This window comes from Myotis brandtii, unplaced genomic scaffold (assembly GCF_000412655.1).
Source record: "Myotis brandtii unplaced genomic scaffold, ASM41265v1 scaffold260, whole genome shotgun sequence".
NCBI classification, from domain to species: domain Eukaryota; kingdom Metazoa; phylum Chordata; class Mammalia; order Chiroptera; family Vespertilionidae; genus Myotis; species Myotis brandtii.
The window spans coordinates 2,875,905-2,892,644 of record NW_005359881.1 but is presented as its reverse complement, the minus strand read 5'-3'; the positions used below and the strand labels follow the sequence as shown (position 1 = coordinate 2,892,644).

Here is a 16,740-nt window from a genome sequence, read left to right as displayed (position 1 = left end):
ACAGAGAACTGGACAGAAAAGGGGGGAAGGAAGGGAGGGAGGGAGGAAGGGAGGGAGGGAGGGACAACAAGAGTGTTTCCCTGGCTGTTGGCCTAGGACAAAAGCCTACTCAGCATCTACCCAGGGCAGGGCCAAACCCAGGCTGAGCTGAGCTGGATCCAGGGAACAGTGGAAGGCAGGGCAGGGAAGAGCGAAAGGCAGGGGAATACCAGGGGAATCTAGGCAAAGGGCTACATCCTGTCCTGTCCTCTGTCTTTGCCCAAAGCTCTGCTAGACATGCCCCCCTCCCCGACCCCCAGTGCAGGGCCAGGGGGTTGGTGGCTCCCTTGGCTGGTATGAAGAGCTGAGAACATACCCTTTGCAGGACCAGGGTGACTGAGGTGAAGTCATGTGGCAGCTGCTGATCCTGCTGGCCCTGTGGCTGGGCACAGTGGGCTTGGGCAGGGCCGAGCTCACAGCAGCCCAGCACCAGGGCCTGCAGGTGGCCCTGGAGGAATTCCATAAGCACCCGCGAGTGCAGTGGGCCTTCCAGAAGACCAGTGTGGACAATGCCATGGACAAGGTTAGCAGCACGACCCCTGGAAGGGAGGGGGTTCAGGCCTCACCCCAAGAGACCCAGGAAGCAGGTGCAAAAGTGCTTGGGTTCTGTGAGCACCCAGCTCTCTGGAGAAAGGCCTCTACGCCAGCCACCAACTGGGTTGTGCTGTTTCACTGTGGGGAGAAGGGACAGGTCACATTCCAGGAATTGCTCTGCCTGCTCAACTGGCTGCTGGCCTTCCTCTGTCTGTCTTGTCTTGTCTGTCGGCAGCCCTCCCAGGGGGGGACCTTTGTGAGGCTGGAATTTACGCTCCAGCAGACAGGCTGTGGGAAGAAGGACTGGAAGAGAACTGAGTGCAAGGTCAAGCCCAATGGGGTGAGTGGAAATGTGCACACGTGTGTGTGATGGGGCACTTGCTCGGGCGCAGGTGTATGTAATTGGGTTTAGTTGGAGACCCAGCAAGAAGCCTGAGGTTGGGGACCCCTCTGTGGAGCCTGTGGGTGTGACATTGTGGGTGGCCTGGTCCTGAGTAAGCAGGAGGGAGAGGTGGGCTACCGGCATAGAGGACAACGTCATCCGAGTTCCTCCCCCAAGCTTCAGATCACTGGCAGAAGCCCATGGTGCGGGTTGGTCTGGCCCCAGACCTGGTGAGTTCCATCTTCTGTGAGCCTTCAAGTGGAGATGGCCCAGCCTAGTCTGATCCATAACAGGGCTTGACTGTAACCAACCATCTTGGGGGCAAAACCTGCTATTGGGGGACCCCTGGGCTGGGAATGCAACCATCCAGCTTCTAGGCTCAGCTCTGCCAAGCACCAACCCTGTGGCTTTGCAACCCTGAACCAAAGGCCTCAGTTCCACCATCTGTTAAAGGAGGGGCCAGGTTATACCAGACGTCTGTGCCAGAACCCTTGTTTTCAAATAAAACCTTACAAGAAAATGCAAATAAATATAATAGATGACAGGAGAGCGGGTCTGGTGAGCGTCACTTGGGGAGGATTCCTGCCTACATACACAGAAGTCCCATCGTTTTGAAAACTGCAGGGTAGTTTGACTTCTGAAATTTCCAATCCAAGGGTGGGCGGGGCCTGAAACCAGCTGGTCTGCATGACCCTCGCCCCTTTGCTCTAGGGCCTGCAGGGGAAAGGACCCCGTTGCAGGCAGCCCCCAGCCTCCACCCTCAGGAGGCCACAGGCTTTCCTCACCCCTTTCTTCTCCTCGCCCCATGCCTCTCTCCCCAGCGGAAGCGGAAATGCCTGGCCTGCATCAAGCTGAACCCTGAGTTTAAAGTCCTGGACCGGATGGTCCACTGCCCCATAGAGATGCAGACTCGACAGGTAAGAGCGGGCAGAGGAAGAAGCAGAGAGGTTGGGGAGGTGGCTGGGCCTGTGGGGGAGGTTGAGAGGCAGAAGTCTGGAGTGGAGGGGTGGAGAGGGGTGAGGAGGGCTGAGAAGGATGAGGAGGGGTGAGGATGAGAAGAGGGTAAAGAAAGGTGAGGAAAGTCAAGGAGAGGTGAAATGGGGAAGGGGGGAAGGAGGGGTATTCCTTTGGGGCTGTGGGTGGACTGGGCAGAGGCAGACAGCCCTCCTGGTCACTGCTCCCGGGCCTGAGCAATGCTGGCCCTGGCAGGGGCCCAAGGAGCACCAGGAGGCCCAGTGCAGCAGGATTGAGCAGGCCCAAGAAGGAGCCCACAGATACTACTTCCCAGGACAATTCGCCTTTCTCCAACACCCTGCCTCCGGCTGAGGCCCTGACTGGTAGGCAGCCAGGAGGGCGGGAGGACAGTGGAGCAGGGACAGCCCTGGGTGGGGGTGGGGAGGAAGAGAGGGCTGGTGCTGGTGCAGGGGCTGCAGGAGGAAGGAGGGGAGGAACTCCTTAAGCTGGGACCAGGACCAAAACGGCCTTCCTCAAACCCAAATGTTGTTCTCCTTTCCTTTAGAATTCAGTCTTGTTTTCTGGACAGCTGTGGAATGTAACAAGTGAATCAGCCCAGGGAAGATCATCTAATGATCCCCAAATTAATAAAAATGCTCTCAGAGCTGTTCTCTCCTCCCTTTGCTTTGCGCAGTCTTCTCCCCTCAGCTGGCTGGTAGGGTGGTGAGTGAGGAGAGGCTGGGCAGCTCACAGGAGAAAGCAGGACACCCAGAACGGGGGAGGGGCTTGTGTGTGCTCCTCCTTCCCACAGGAGACCAGAGGTGGCAGGGATCATCTTGCTTTCAGGAGCTCATGCCCATATGAAATGGCAGGCACTGATGCAACAGAATTAAAACAGAAATATTTAATAGGGCTTAGAATGGGCAGTGAAGGCGCCCTGGAGACACGGGACTGGTGGGTAGGCACCTCTGGACAGGGGTAAATGCCAGCTTCCATTCTCTGTGCTCTGCTCGTATCTATTTCCAGGACCACTGGGATGTAGGCACCTCTGGACAGGGGTAAATGCCAGCTTCCATGCTCTGTGCTCATATCTATTTCCGGGACCACTGGGATGGGGGGCACTCCATCCCTTCCTTTGCCACCTTTACCCTTAGGGAGTAGCAGCTTTCTTCCACCAGTCTAAGGCCGGAGCAGCCAGGAGTGGCAAAGGCCTGGACCCTCCTCCCCAGGCGTATGGCACAGGTGGCAGGACAGACACACAGTGCCAGCTGCTAACGGAGGGTCCTTACACCTGCTTGAAGCCCTGGGGAAGTGCTTCCCTGAAGAACACAGGAATGTTCTTGAGGTAGGAGTGGGAGGGAGGGGGTCTGCTCTTAGGAACAGGGATAAATGAATAGCCCAGTTTGCAGGGACAGTGACCAGCGTGATGAAACAGTGAAGACAAGTGCAGAGGCGGGAGGGGAGATGTGGGCTGCTAGGTCACACTGTGCCGACCCCATGGCCTTATGCCACGCTGTCCAGGGCCATGGGGCACAATTAGAAGACAAAGGATGAGGCGGTACCCGCAGGACTGAGTACCTGCTCGGCCTGGGCCAGGCTGTCAGCGGCCTGGCGGTCCAGGTCTCTGCACTCCTGCACCGTGTCCTGGAACTGCCGGCAGGCCTCCTCCAGGATGGAACTGCTCCGGGGCGGCCAGGACTCCCAGTACCCTGGCTCCACCCAGGGCTGGGCCTCAGTGGTGCTGGGGCCTGGGCTGGAGCTGGGCTGCAAGGAGCAGTCCAGGTCCCGACACAGCTGGTAAAATTCACTGCCACGCCCAGTCACACGCTCACTGTCGATGACCTTCAGGCCTGGCAGCAGCTCTCGGACCACCGTCCAGTAGGAGGGACTGGCACAGAGAGGGTTGCTGAGCCGGGCCAAAGGGTCCCGGAGCCGCAGGTACTCCAGGCCCCGCAGCCCCGCCAGACACTGCAGCTGGCTAGGGGTGGCCAGCAGGTTGCCTGCAACATTGAGACTCTGCAGGTTCTCGCAGGCAGCCAGTGGCTCCAGCCCTGTCAGCCGGTTGTTGGCAACATTGAGGACGGCCAACTGGCGCAAGGAGGCCAGGGGGCCCAGCTGGGTGAGCGCGTTGCCAGACAGATCCAGCCACTCGAGACCCAGGCACTCTCCCAGGCAGCCGAGGTCCACCAGTCCCAAGCCTCGTAGCTTCAGCAGCAGGATGGACTCCAGGGCAAACTCGCCCGAGCAAGACTTGAGCATCTGGGAGGTGATGCGCACCCCTTCGGCCTCTCCTGGCTTCTCACCCTGAGGCTCCATGAGACGAAGTCAGTCCAGGTGGTCTGGGCCTTGACAGTCTGGGGGTCAGCTGGCTGTTCACTAAGGAAAGATAGGTAAACAGTAAGCAGACCTCTCCTATACACCTCTGTGACCCTGGAGCAGGTGACAGCATGAAGTGCCACCCACTCTGCTACCAGGGCCAGAAACCCAGGTGACCCAACAAGACCAAGGGCCCCCCTGAGGGAGGTGGGCCAGGCCCAGACCTTACTAAGAAGACCCGACTCCGCCTGTGAGCCATGCTGGACGGCATTCAGGTCCAGTGCTACCAATTCTCCCCATTTTCCAAATCTGCACTGGACAGCAACATCTCATAATTTTATTTTTCCCATAACCACTCATGATCTCTCATTATTAGTTTTGAGGTGTTTCTTTTTACCCATTTAAATATATTTTTTAATAGATAATGGTCACCACCATCACCAGTCTCCTTTGTGCGCTCCCTGGGAGAGCCTTGCATATGCAAACATAAACAGGAGCACCTGGGCCTGGCTGTATTCACTCAAAAATGTTCCTGATGTCAGAGTGCGGAATCTCAGAGGGAAGGCGGGGGAGGGTAGGGGGGTGGGAGGTAATCAATCAAGGACCTTGTATGCGTATATGCATGACGGGGGAAAAACGGGGACATATGTAATACTTTCAACAATAAAGAATTAAAAGAAAAATAATTTTTAAAATTTCCTGATGCACCTTTTTAAAATGTAAATTCAAAATGGTTTCTAGATTATGTGGGCCAATTTCTAACCTCTGGTCCTTCAGAGGACCAGCCTTAAGTCCTAGACAGGAAACTAGAGTAGAAGGAAGAAAGGGACGGTTAGCTTGGGGATAAGAGGCAACACTGCCAGCCCCCGCCTCACCTCCTGCACTCCACGCCACTGCTCCACATATGCTCACCACACCTGTCCACACTAGTCCTTTACTCTGGTGTCAACAGAACAGCATCAATCACTGTTCCGGCTGCAAACATGACATTTCCAAAGAAAGCAAAGAGGCTGGAGAGGTGGGACCATCCTGGAGGGAGGGGCAGGGTGGCACCAAAGTTGGCTCCAGAAAGGCAGGGTAGGGGCATTTCAAGTCATCAGTGGCTGTGGGGCAGCAGCAGCCCAGGTGCCAGTGCAGAACGAGCATGAGGGAGGAGGCCTTGGGGAGGGTCCTGCCGCCCACAGAGGGGTCAAGGTTTCAGCAGAGGAAAACAAGAAGGGACCTCTGCTCCAAATGGCAGTTTCCCAACTCTGCAGACTTTGGTCAGGCCCAGGCCATGCACTGACGCCTGCAAAGAACTATGGAACCATTCACTCCTGTTGACAAAACCTGGGCCTCACAGAGTGTCAGCAGTCCCCAGTCTGCGTTTCCATAATCAAGGCCACTTGATATTTTCCCCTCTCCAAGGAAACCAGGCTCAGAGCTCCTCCCATTCCTCTGCCAGGAAGCTGGGAAGGCTACTAACAGCGCTTACCCTCCCAGTCCCATCTCTGAGAAGGGGGTCCCTACATCTCTAGCTAGCTCTCCTCTGGTCTGCAACTCTCCAGCAAGTTCTCATTTCGATCGCATTTCTTTCCAAAAGGGACTGGAGGCATCTACTAAGAAACCTGGTTCACTCTACAAAACAGGATCTGCTGGGTTTTGCCATCAGGCAGTAGGGAGTCCCTTGTGACTCTGGTTAAAACTGCTCGGGCCCAGAGCGTGGGTGCTCAAGGGGCACTAGACACCTGCCATAAACGCACTAGTGAGACAAGGACCTCACTGAGGGCAGTGGAGCGATGCAGAGGGACGAGGGTCTGGAATAGTAAAACATGCACGGATCTAGCCAGGTGACTGGATGCAGGGACTTCCTTCTCAAACACTCGGGACACAGATGGGACAGCCTAGGGGGCAAGACCTTGTCTGAGGTGACCATGTGGGATTGGGCTTAGGAGACAGATGATGCTCTAGGCTGAAGGCATGACCTACACAGGTGCCTGGTGAGAGCGTGTGGCATAGCTGGCCAGGCTTTTGGGGACACAGACCTCTTCCATTACCTGTAGGCCTCTCTGCAGGAATTTCCATATCCTCCCCAATCCTCCCCAGACATGCATTATTTGATGGTGAAAGTGGTCACTATTCACGTGGTGTACAGTGGAGAGGTCAAGGGCGGAATTCAGGACACCAACCTTTATGAGGCTGAATGAGGATATGGCCGAGCAGCGAGAGGGAGAAATCGTAACTTTCAAGGAGAGGATGATCAACACTGTTCAAACACCACACTGGACTCAGGGGCATTCTCAGACAGACGTGAGCCACAGCAGCCTGTGATGGTGAGGGCATGATGCCCTGAGGAACTGGGTGATTGTTTAGATGAACATGGTGGCTACAAAGGGTGAGAAAGATCAAGGGGAGTGGGCAGAGCAAGGGAGACAGAGAGAACTGTGTATCTGCATCCCACCTTAAAGCTGGGATGAACGCTTTTCGCAGAAGAGGAAACAGTGGAGCAGAAAGATCATGATGAAGCTAGAAATCAGGCCTTCCAAGGCCCATGCCCTCCAGCAGCCGTGGGTATCACCCCCTCGCCTGCGGTTACACAACAGCACCACGTTGTTCCTCCTGTGCAACAACCTCTGCTCTTCTCATGGTCCCCATCTTATCACAAATCTGTACACCTCAACCAGACAGGTCTGGGCAGGACTGAGAACAGCCTGTGTCTACCCATCTGTCCAAACCCACCTGCTGTGATGCACAGGCCAGCAGCAGGCTCTGCACAATGGGAGAATGACTCCCCACATCCACCTGTCAACATTTCTCTAAAAAACAGGAGTCCTCCTGGTCTTGTTATGCAAATGAGCCAATAGAGGCTCTTGGCCCAACATGTGAGTCTGCACCAAGAACTTGGTTACACGGATGAGACAGCGACTAAGACACAATTGACCCTCGGGTGTCACGGGGAGGCCTATCTGCCTGTGCAGTCAGCCTCTGCTGAGTGTCAGCTTACCTAGGTAGGAAATGGGCCAGAAAATGATGCCCAGGAGTCAGCCAGGGCACAGCTAAGTCTAGGGGAGAAATGGTTCAACCCAGAGCAGCCTCAGGGGACAGTCCCCAGGCCACTTTGGTGAACTGGGGACCCTTCCTCACCCATTTCCTCCAGGTCCCAGTCTAGAGCAGGGTTCTTCAATCCTGGCACTATTGACATTCAAGGCCGCTAAGTGTTTGGGGGCTGTCTTGTTCACTGCAGGGGGTTTAGCAGCAGCATTCCTGTTTCTATCCACAAGCTGTGACGACCAAAATGTCTCCAGATATTGCGAAATGGCCCCTGGGGAACAAAAATGTCCCATTGAGAACCACTGCTATGCCCAAGCTTAGGACCATCACACTTCTGTCTCATCATGTTCCTTTCACTCCCCGGCATCCTCACATGCCTGCTCCTCCATTCCAGACTCTCCCTCTCCGAGAACACCAGAACCAGTTCAGTGATGCCAAAGAGCACAGGGCAGCACCTCTCCTGAGAACTGCCTAGGGCAACTTTAAGGCACATCACATTCTTGCCCCCACCCCCAACCCACTTAATCAGAATTTGGAAAGAGGGATAGGACCCCAGGGTCTTAAGACACTATTGGGTGGTGCTCATTCAAGTCTGAGCTACACGTACATTTAAGGGAGGCAGGCACCTAGAGGTCCACAGCCCATGCCCTGATCTTACTACCCAATGCACTTGATTTGGAGTCAGCATGGTGAGGAGTACAGCCACAATCCCAGCCACTCACCCACAAGCCTCACCTCGGGAAGCCTGTGACATCCCCTCCTAACAGCTGGGGGAGAGGAGTCATGGCCTAAACAACCTGGAGGCCAGACTTTCATTCAAATCATGCTACTCCAACCATTAAATGTGATCTCTACAAAGCTTTATATAAGTAGATACATTAATGTACTATTAAAATGAAAATACAGCATACTAACTAGTCCAGGGGTATGATCTCAAAATAAAGGAAGTATGTCAATGTATTAACAGAGGTTCAGTGAAAGGATTATGGTTAATTTTTCCTGATTCCTCATATTCAGCAACTAGCATCGGCCTGCGGACTCAAGGGTCCCAGGTTCGATTCCGGTCAAGGGCATGTACCTTGGTTGCAGGCAAATCCCCAGTTGGGGGGGTGTGGAAGGCAGCTGATCGATGTTTCTCTCTCATCGATGTTTCTAACTCTCTATCCCTCTCCCTTCCTCTCTGTAAAAAATCAATAAAAATCTATTTTAAAAAAAAGAAAGAAAAAGAAATGACATTTGGGGTGCTACTCAGAACTTCCCCAGGCCACAGGGATGGGGCTGCCTGTGCTGGCCTAGGGTGCCAGGCGTGAACTGTTTAAAAAAAAAAAAATGAAAATACAGCATACTAACTAGTCCAGGAGTATGATCTCAAAATAAAGGAAGTATATCAATGTATTAACAGAGGTTGAGTGAAAGGATTACGGTTAATTTTTCCTGATTCCTCATACCTCCAGATATTGCGAAATGGCCCCTGGGGAACAAAAATGTCCCATTGAGAACCACTGCTATGCCCAAGCTTAGGACCATCACACTTCTGTCTCATCATGTTCCTTTCACTCCCCGGCATCCTCACATGCCTGCTCCTCCATTCCAGACTCTCCCTCTCCGAGAACACCAGAACCAGTTCAGTGATGCCAAAGAGCACAGGGCAGCACCTCTCCTGAGAACTGCCTAGGGCAACTTTAAGGCACATCACATTCTTGCCCCCACCCCCAACCCACTTAATCAGAATTTGGAAAGAGGGATAGGACCCCAGGGTCTTAAGACACTATTGGGTGGTGCTCATTCAAGTCTGAGCTACACGTACATTTAAGGGAGGCAGGCACCTAGAGGTCCACAGCCCATGCCCTGATCTTACTACCCAATGCACTTGATTTGGAGTCAGCATGGTGAGGAGTACAGCCACAATCCCAGCCACTCACCCACAAGCCTCACCTCGGGAAGCCTGTGACATCCCCTCCTAACAGCTGGGGGAGAGGAGTCATGGCCTAAACAACCTGGAGGCCAGACTTTCATTCAAATCATGCTACTCCAACCATTAAATGTGATCTCTACAAAGCTTTATATAAGTAGATACATTAATGTACTATTAAAATGAAAATACAGCATACTAACTAGTCCAGGGGTATGATCTCAAAATAAAGGAAGTATGTCAATGTATTAACAGAGGTTCAGTGAAAGGATTATGGTTAATTTTTCCTGATTCCTCATACTCAGCAACTTACAAATGCCCTAAAGTGAATCAGTCTTAGTGACATAAGACTGACAACCCCTCTGGGGGAGGCTGGTGGCAGGCCTCCAGGTTCACCCTCACGGCCAAAGTGCAAGTTAGGCCTTGAGTACCTCCCCCTGCCTCTACCTACTTTCCCTCAGCGCCACCTCTCCTAGTGGTCCAGCACCTCAGGAGGGCCAGATTTGGGTCTTGTGGGGTGTGACAGGCACACTCCAACTGTCTTCCTCTCCCACCTGAAGCCACCTGTTCCTGAATCCTACCTGCTCAGGTCCTGCACTCTGCCCTACTGTTACTCTAGGCCAGTGGTCGCCAACCTTTTGGACCTCACGGACCGCCAGTGGTCCACAGACCACCCGTTGGCGACCGCTGCTCTAGGCGGTCCATTACTAGTTGGTCTGATACACAGCCTTTCTGGCTTCCAGATAGGGACTTGCCCTCTAGAAGTGGCCAGGGACAAGGGGAGGTTTGGGCGCTGCAGGTGAAATATAAACTTAGCCACCTAGAGCCTGGTGAGCATGGGAGCTTTCTGAGACAGCTAACACCATAGAAAAGAAGAAACCCCAGGTCTCCAGCAGTGTGGGAACAAACTATAGGTAAAAACAGTCTAAAGAATGAAAGTGAATCAGTCTTAGTGACATAAGACTGACAACCCCTCTGGGGGAGGCTGGTGGCAGGCCTCCAGGTTCACCCTCACGGCCAAAGTGCAAGTTAGGCCTTGAGTACCTCCCCCTGCCTCTACCTACTTTCCCTCAGCGCCACCTCTCCTAGTGCTCCAGCACCTCAGGAGGGCCAGATTTGGGTCTTGTAGGGTGTGACAGGCCCGCTCCAACTGTCTTCCTCCCCATCTCCTTCCTCTCCCACCTGAAGCCACCAGTTCCTGGATCCTACCTGCTCAGGTCCTGCACTCTGCCCTACTGGAACTCTAGGCCAGTGGTCGCCAACCTTTTGGACTTCACGGACCGCCAGTGGTCCACAGACCACCCGTTGGTGACCGCTGCTCTAGGCGGTCCATTACTAGTTGGTCTGATACACAGCCTTTCTGGCTTCCAGATAGGGACTTGCCCTCTAGAAGTGGCCAGGGACAAGGGGAGGTTTGGGCGCTGCAGGTGAAATATAAACTTAGCCACCTAGAGCCTGGTGAGCATGGGAGCTTTCTGAGACAGCTAACACCATAGAAAAGAAGAAACCCCAGGTCTCCAGCAGTGTGGGAACAAACTATAGGTAAAAACAGTCTAAAGAGTGAGTGCCTCAGCCCTCCTCAATTCACTCTTCTTCAGTAGCTGGGCAGTCCTATTAATCAGAGTTCTCCGGCCACTATAGGGTCTGACAACAGGAAAAAGTGCAGACCCTAAGAAGACTGATATGCACATGCATGCGTGCATACACCTCCTTCTTAAAAGGGCTACTCTATCTCAGGGTTTATTTCTTTCTACAGTGAAAGCAGTTTCAGAAAGAGCTTTCATAGCTCACCCACGTGGCTGAATATATATCCCACTGAGTATATATGCCAGCACCCCACAACCCTTGTCCCTGTCTCAAGAGAAAACAGACCTCGCCTTAGCCAGTTTGGCTCAATAGATAAAGCATCAGCTTGGGGACTGAAGGGTCCCAGGTTAGAGTCTGGTCAAGGGCATGTACCTGTTGCAGGTTCAACCCCCGGCCCTGGTCAGGGCATGTGTGGGAGGCAACCAATCGATGTGTCTCTCTCACATCAATGTTTCTGTCTCTCCCTCTCCCTTCCACTCTCTCTAAAAATCAATGGAAAAATATCCTTGGGTGAGGATTTAAAAAAGAGAAAAAGCAGAACTCTAAGGGCAAGTATACCTTGACATACATAGATAAGCTGCATGTTGGGCCCTTAATAACTACCAATATTTCAAAAGAGCATTAATGCTTATAAAACTGTATAGCACAACTCATAACAGGGTAAACCTTCCCTATGCACATAGTGCTAGAAATAAATTAAGCAATGGGTAGGTGGAAAATCCTACCTTTCAGACCGAAAAAATAAACAAGGCAATCTGTCAAGAACTGGGAGACTGTCCCCATTCTTCTCAAATGGGCTTAAGATTCTGGCTGCCTTGTCTGATAGCCTAGATGCAACATCTGCTCTCTCCTTTCATCTATGGCGAAGTTTCTCCAGGCAGATTTTGAGGGCATCCCTGGTCTAGTCCCCCTAGGCCAGGTCCCCACTGGGGAAGATAAGAGGAGAGGACGCACAGTTGGGGAAATTCTCCAGGTTGGTCTTCAAGAAGAGATGCTCAACTGTTTCCACTGGGAGAGGGGAGTTACTCTCTATGATGGTGGGACTATCCAGGGAGGCAAAGACACTTCCAGAAAAGGTGCTGGTAGCAGGACAGGACAGATAGACAGTGGCCAGTTTTGCCAGGGCTGGCCAGACTTCCTGCCTCTTCTCCCAGTAAGCCAAGGGGTCCTCCTGGGCACCAACTGTCTTGTTCTCACACAGGTACTTCTTGACAATGACTGTGGCAGGTGGTTCTCGGTGGAGAGCGAAGCTCTGTTTCTCTGGGATGCTAGCAGCCCTACGCTTTCCAGCTGCTCCAGCAAGCTATTTTCCCTCTGGCCCAGCAGCAAAGACCATGATCTACTGCTTCTCCACACAGGCTCCTTCTGGCCCTTCCCCTCAGCCCTGGGGCCCTTGGCTACTCTGCCACTCCAGGTGGTGTCCACATAACCTTGGGGTTCTGTAGGAAGGGTGGGGGAGACAAGGAGTATTCAGACACCATAGCCTCCTTCACCTTGTACATGAGAACTTGCTTCCAGTGGTCAATGTCGGCCCCCACAGGCAGGATGGCCTCAATCTGGCCCTTGAAGCGGGGGTCCAGTAGAGTCGCCAGCATGAACTCCTCGTGGTGGAAGAGCTCACTGAGCTGACAGTCTGTACAGAGCTGCAGGGCCAAGCCCTGGGCCAACCGGATGGCTGCACCCATCTCCCCACCACTTTGCTCCTCAAAGTGCCTTGATCCTGCTCCAGGAAGATGTGCAGGGAGCGCAGTTTCGGCAGCACCTGGCTTAAAGAAGCCGGCAGATTGCTCGCCTCCTGGACCACCACCTGGAAGAGCCGCAGAAGCCTGACCAGACTGTCTGTCAGGCTCCAAAACATGGCTGAAAGGGCCATCCGGCCTCCCCAGCTGGTGCTTCTCCTCATACTCGCGCAGTGGCCGCTTGCGCTCCACCAGCCACTCCATCAGGTGGCAGGCTGAGACCCAGTGGTCTGAGAGCTCCCAAAAGGGCTGATGGGTTGGGAGGCCACACTGCTGCTGCAGCTGCATGAGGAGCCGCCGGGCTTCTGCAGAGCCTTGGAAATGGTTGCAGATGGCCCTGGCTGTGCCATCTGGATGGTCTGGACACTATGATGGTGACACAGAACATTTTTCACCAGAGAGTTGAGGCAGTGAGCAAAGCAAGGAATGTGGGTGTAGCCCCCCATCGCCACTGCCTGCTCCAGGCTGGGGCAGCCGCTTGATACTGGGAAGCCTGGTTACAGGGAGTCATGGCCCAGCTACAGGGTGAGCTGCTCCTGTAGTTCCCACTGCCTGTCCTCCACAGTGCTCTCCAGGGGCAGGCCTCGGACCCAGAGCACTGCTTGCTTCCTCGGGCTTCCCGACACCGCCTGACAGCTATGGGGCTGTATCACCCCCCACAGTGGGCAGTGATGGCCACATAGTCCTCTAGGACCACTTCCTGAGCTGCCGAGGACAGGGCCAGATGGATGTGGCTGCCCTCAGCCCACTGCATCTCCCGAAGCACTTGCTCACCCATCGCCTCACGGAGCAGAGGCAAGGCTTTATCAGAGGAGGATGGAGATGGCAGGCAGTAGCAAGGGTCAACCTGGGTCATAAACCTTTTGAAGGGCGCGGAAGGAAAAAAGGAGAGGCAATGCCAAGCTGCAGAGTAACTCAGCAATGCTCTGGTGCAAGGCTTGGGAGCGGGAGGGTTTGGGAGCATATATGCCACCTCGGTCCTGACTGCCACTGGGGGAGCAGCAGATTCATCTTTGATGGGAGAAGGCAGGGGTGATGGAGCCAGTAACAGCTGCTCACGCCTCCCTGGGGCCCGCTGCCTGTCATTGTTTTCTGAGGATGTCATGTGGGCAATGTCCTGATGATGGGAGACCCTCATGGACAAGGCTGGTGGCCCTTGCAGGTAGGCCCTTCTGCTTCTCCACCACCCCTGCCCCTTCTCCCTGGACTGGCTGCAATTAGCCTTCTTTCCCTCCCCAGCCCATTCTTATTCACCAGGGGACAGACCAGGCCTGAGGTTTTGGACTGCCCCTTAATTTTGCCTTGTCTAATGGTGGCGTGACACCGAGTACAGGTGACTTGGCAGGTGTTCTTACAGTCAATGGGAAAGAACCGTCTGACATCCAACGCGGGCGTCTGACCTGTGGTGTCTGGAGTGCCTGGGGAACGCCCTTGAAAAACCCAGTCCTTGGTCTCCTTCATAGTTCTGACCAGCTTCTTCAAGCAGGGTGACTGCTGGAGGCTCAGCAGGGATGACTTCTCCCTGCTAGGAAGCAAATGCCTCTTCTTCCACTTCTTGAGGCATCGTACCTCTCTGTCCAGACAGGCCCTGAGGATGTCAGCTTGCCTCACCTTCTCATTCTCACTAGGCTGGCCCACCTCTGACCTATCACTGGGGTAGAAGGGGCCGGGCTAGAACTGAGCCGGGGGGCTTTTGACTTCTTTCCTGCCAGTTGCCCCATCTCTCTCCATTCACGGGCCTTCTGTTTGGACAGCTCCTCAGGCTGCACAGAGGGCTCCTGCCCAAGCCCAGATTTCACAACACAGAGTTCACAGTCTCCCTTTGACCTATTCTGCCCCCGGCTGGCCTGGCTCTTTGCACTAGTTGAGTGAAAACCAGGCCTCCCCAGTGTGCAGGCTCTTCTCTTCCTGCTGCGGATGCATTGGCCCAAGGTGCCTTCCTCCTGCTCCTCCAGGGAAACTTGATCAGTGAGGGGACGGAAGAGCCACTGGGGAAGGAGTGGGGTCTCTTCCTTCACAGGGGAAGATCCCTCTCACTCCCCTTTTGGGAGCCAGAGGGTCTGATCTTTCTGCGACCACTGCTGGCCTTCTCCTCTATGTCTACCCCAGGGGACAGACCAGGGCTGAGGTTTTGACCCCAGTCTCTGGCAGGTCCTCCCTGGCACCCCAGCCACGTCCACAAAAGGTGTTGGTAGCTCTGGTGTTGAACTCAGAGCCGGAAGTCATTGTGGCAGCTGGACTCTGGGGTCTGGTCATGGGGGGACAGATCCTGAGGGTGCATGTCTCCTGGGGGGCTTTTTAATTTTTTCCACTTCCAACATGCTTGGGAACTTGGGGAAACAAGAAGATGGGCCCAGTCTGCAAAGCAAGATGAAAAGAATGGCTCTCAGCTGCCCTACTCAACTTTGGAGAATGCTGAGGGGGAAGGTGAGGCCCTGAGGGGAGAGAAGACAGCAGAGGACAAAAGGTGTAGAGAGATAATATGAAATCAGCCCCAAGACAAGATTCTCAAGACCTCAACCTCCTTGGAGAAGGCTGCCATCCACTCCCCAGACCCAATGGAGCAGCTCTCAGCTCAAACCCCCACAGCGCTCTGCACATTAGTGGTTTCTGTGTCCATCTTCTTTGCCAAACTAACTGGTGTTTCTCTTTTTTCTCTCAATGTTTATTGAGAACCTAGTGCGCACCTGGCAATTCTCCTGTGTGGTGGACACAATATACAGCAGGCAAGGCCACTATATGCATATGTAGGGACAGACCTGAATAAGATTCACTCACAACAGGTAGAATCAGCGAGGGGTATAGTATGAAGAGGCAGGCGCAAGGCTGGGAGACCTCAGGGAGGAGAATGACCTTGCCAAGGAGTCAGGCGTGTTTCCCTATAGAGACGCAGGCACCAGACACTGTAAGTGCAAGCCAGGAGCGGGCAGAGCCTACCAGCCTCTGTATTCTGAGCACTTGGTTGTACCTGGCACACCGCAGGCCACCAAAAATAGGTAACATAGCTCATTCAGGAGTGATGCAGCCTGAGACTTCCTAGGCCAGAGGCCTGGCTCAACTCCTTTGACATTTCTTCTCTAAAAGTCATCCTCCAGCGGAGAACACAGGGTGGGGTAGCTCCTAATGCCAGTGACTCTGGCCCCCTAATGTCCTCTCATTCTTCTTTCTGTCACAGAGACACTCTTGAAGGGATGGTTATAGTTTGTCACCTCTTGTTCCCCTCAAAACCTTTTCATCGCCGAACCGGTGTGGCTCAGTGGATAGAGCGTCGTCCTGCAGACTCAAGGGTCCCAGGTTCGATTCCGGTCAAGGACATGTACTTGCAAATGGTAAGAGTTCCTTCTTTTTTACAGCAGCATAGTATTCCATCGTGTAGATGTACCACAGTTTTCTAATCCATTCATCTACTGATGGGCACTTAGGCTGTTTCCAAATCTTAGCTATGGTGAATTGTGCTGCTATGAAAAAAAACCTTCTCATCTGTCTCTGGCCCCCACTGCTCCTAGTCACTCTCTTGCCAAGGCCCCCCGTGACCCCAATGGCGTTTTCTGTAACAACTGAAGCACCTGCCCACGGCCTCCGTTTGGAGACTGTCTCCTCATAGCCCTGGGACACATTTTCTTGGTTTTCCTCTCATCTGCATTTCTTCAGTCTCTGTCTGGTCCTTTTCCCTCTGTCTATCCCTTAATGATGTTTCCTGAGAGATTATCTTCTCTCATTCTACACCTTCTCCCCACCTGGGACTGCATTTATACACCAACTACTGTCCAGCCTCTCTCTGGCTCACCTGCTCTTTCTACAGCCAACTCAAACAGACATCTGTCCACCCAGATGCTCAGACCCCAAACCTAGGCATAATCCTTAACTCCTTCCCCCTCATTCATTTTCCTGGCAATTAGGTCAAATCCAGAGCTTTCAAAAGGAAAGTGACATGAAGAAGTCAGAAGAGAAATATGTGGAGAGAAGAAAGGAAAATGAAAGGGCCTACTGAGGTAGGATGTTTCCTCAGGAGAGAGAAGATTCAGAGAAAGATGGTTTAAGAAACTTCAGGAAGTAAATAGTCTTCCTCTTTTCAGAGCAGAATGAAATGCTGGCTAAACAAGATTTAAAACCAGTACATTCTGACTCTGAGTGACATTAACCATTAAGGATCACCAGGGATGGCAGGACTGCCTCTGCAGGTGACAAGCCCACTGAAGAGGCTCACGTGAGACTCTGCCCAGGGAGAAGGGTGGGCAATGCCATAC

At 53.5% G+C, this 16,740-nt stretch overlaps 3 protein-coding genes across 3 annotated transcripts in view; 1 reads left to right on the top strand and 2 right to left on the bottom strand.

The window, feature by feature from the left end:
* RARRES2 (retinoic acid receptor responder (tazarotene induced) 2) overlaps positions 1–2,587 on the top strand; it is a 3,125-nt gene extending 538 nt beyond the window's left edge. The window contains exons 2-6 of the mRNA XM_005868092.2: positions 365–562; positions 809–913; positions 1,777–1,872; positions 2,165–2,292; positions 2,475–2,587. Of these exons, the coding sequence (XP_005868154.1) occupies positions 389–562; positions 809–913; positions 1,777–1,872; positions 2,165–2,281 (492 nt within the window). The 5' untranslated portion in view covers positions 365–388 and the 3' untranslated portion in view covers positions 2,282–2,292; positions 2,475–2,587. The remainder of the gene's footprint in view (positions 1–364; positions 563–808; positions 914–1,776; positions 1,873–2,164; positions 2,293–2,474) is intronic.
* A 211-nt stretch (positions 2,588–2,798) lies between these two features.
* LRRC61 (leucine rich repeat containing 61) lies at positions 2,799–4,786 on the bottom strand. Its single transcript, XM_014541109.1, has 2 exons — positions 2,956–4,786; positions 2,799–2,875 (listed from the first exon to the last, which is right to left on the bottom strand). The coding sequence occupies exon 1, from the start codon at positions 4,223–4,225 to the stop codon at positions 3,446–3,448; it is 780 nt and encodes a 259-aa protein (XP_014396595.1). The 5' UTR covers positions 4,226–4,786; the 3' UTR covers positions 2,799–2,875; positions 2,956–3,445.
* On the bottom strand, positions 4,250–14,992 carry ZBED6CL (ZBED6 C-terminal like). Its single transcript, XM_014541110.1, is given in 3 exon segments — positions 4,250–4,285; positions 12,248–12,474; positions 12,477–14,992. Coding segments are annotated over 3 exon segments (411 nt in total). The 5' UTR covers positions 12,658–14,992; the 3' UTR covers positions 4,250–4,282.
* Positions 14,993–16,740: the final 1,748 nt, after the last annotated feature.

Coding starts and splice junctions, on each gene's coding strand:
- LRRC61 (XM_014541109.1), bottom strand. CDS start 4,225: ATGGAGCCTCAGGGTGAGAAGCCAGGAGAGGCCGAAGGGGTGCGCATC.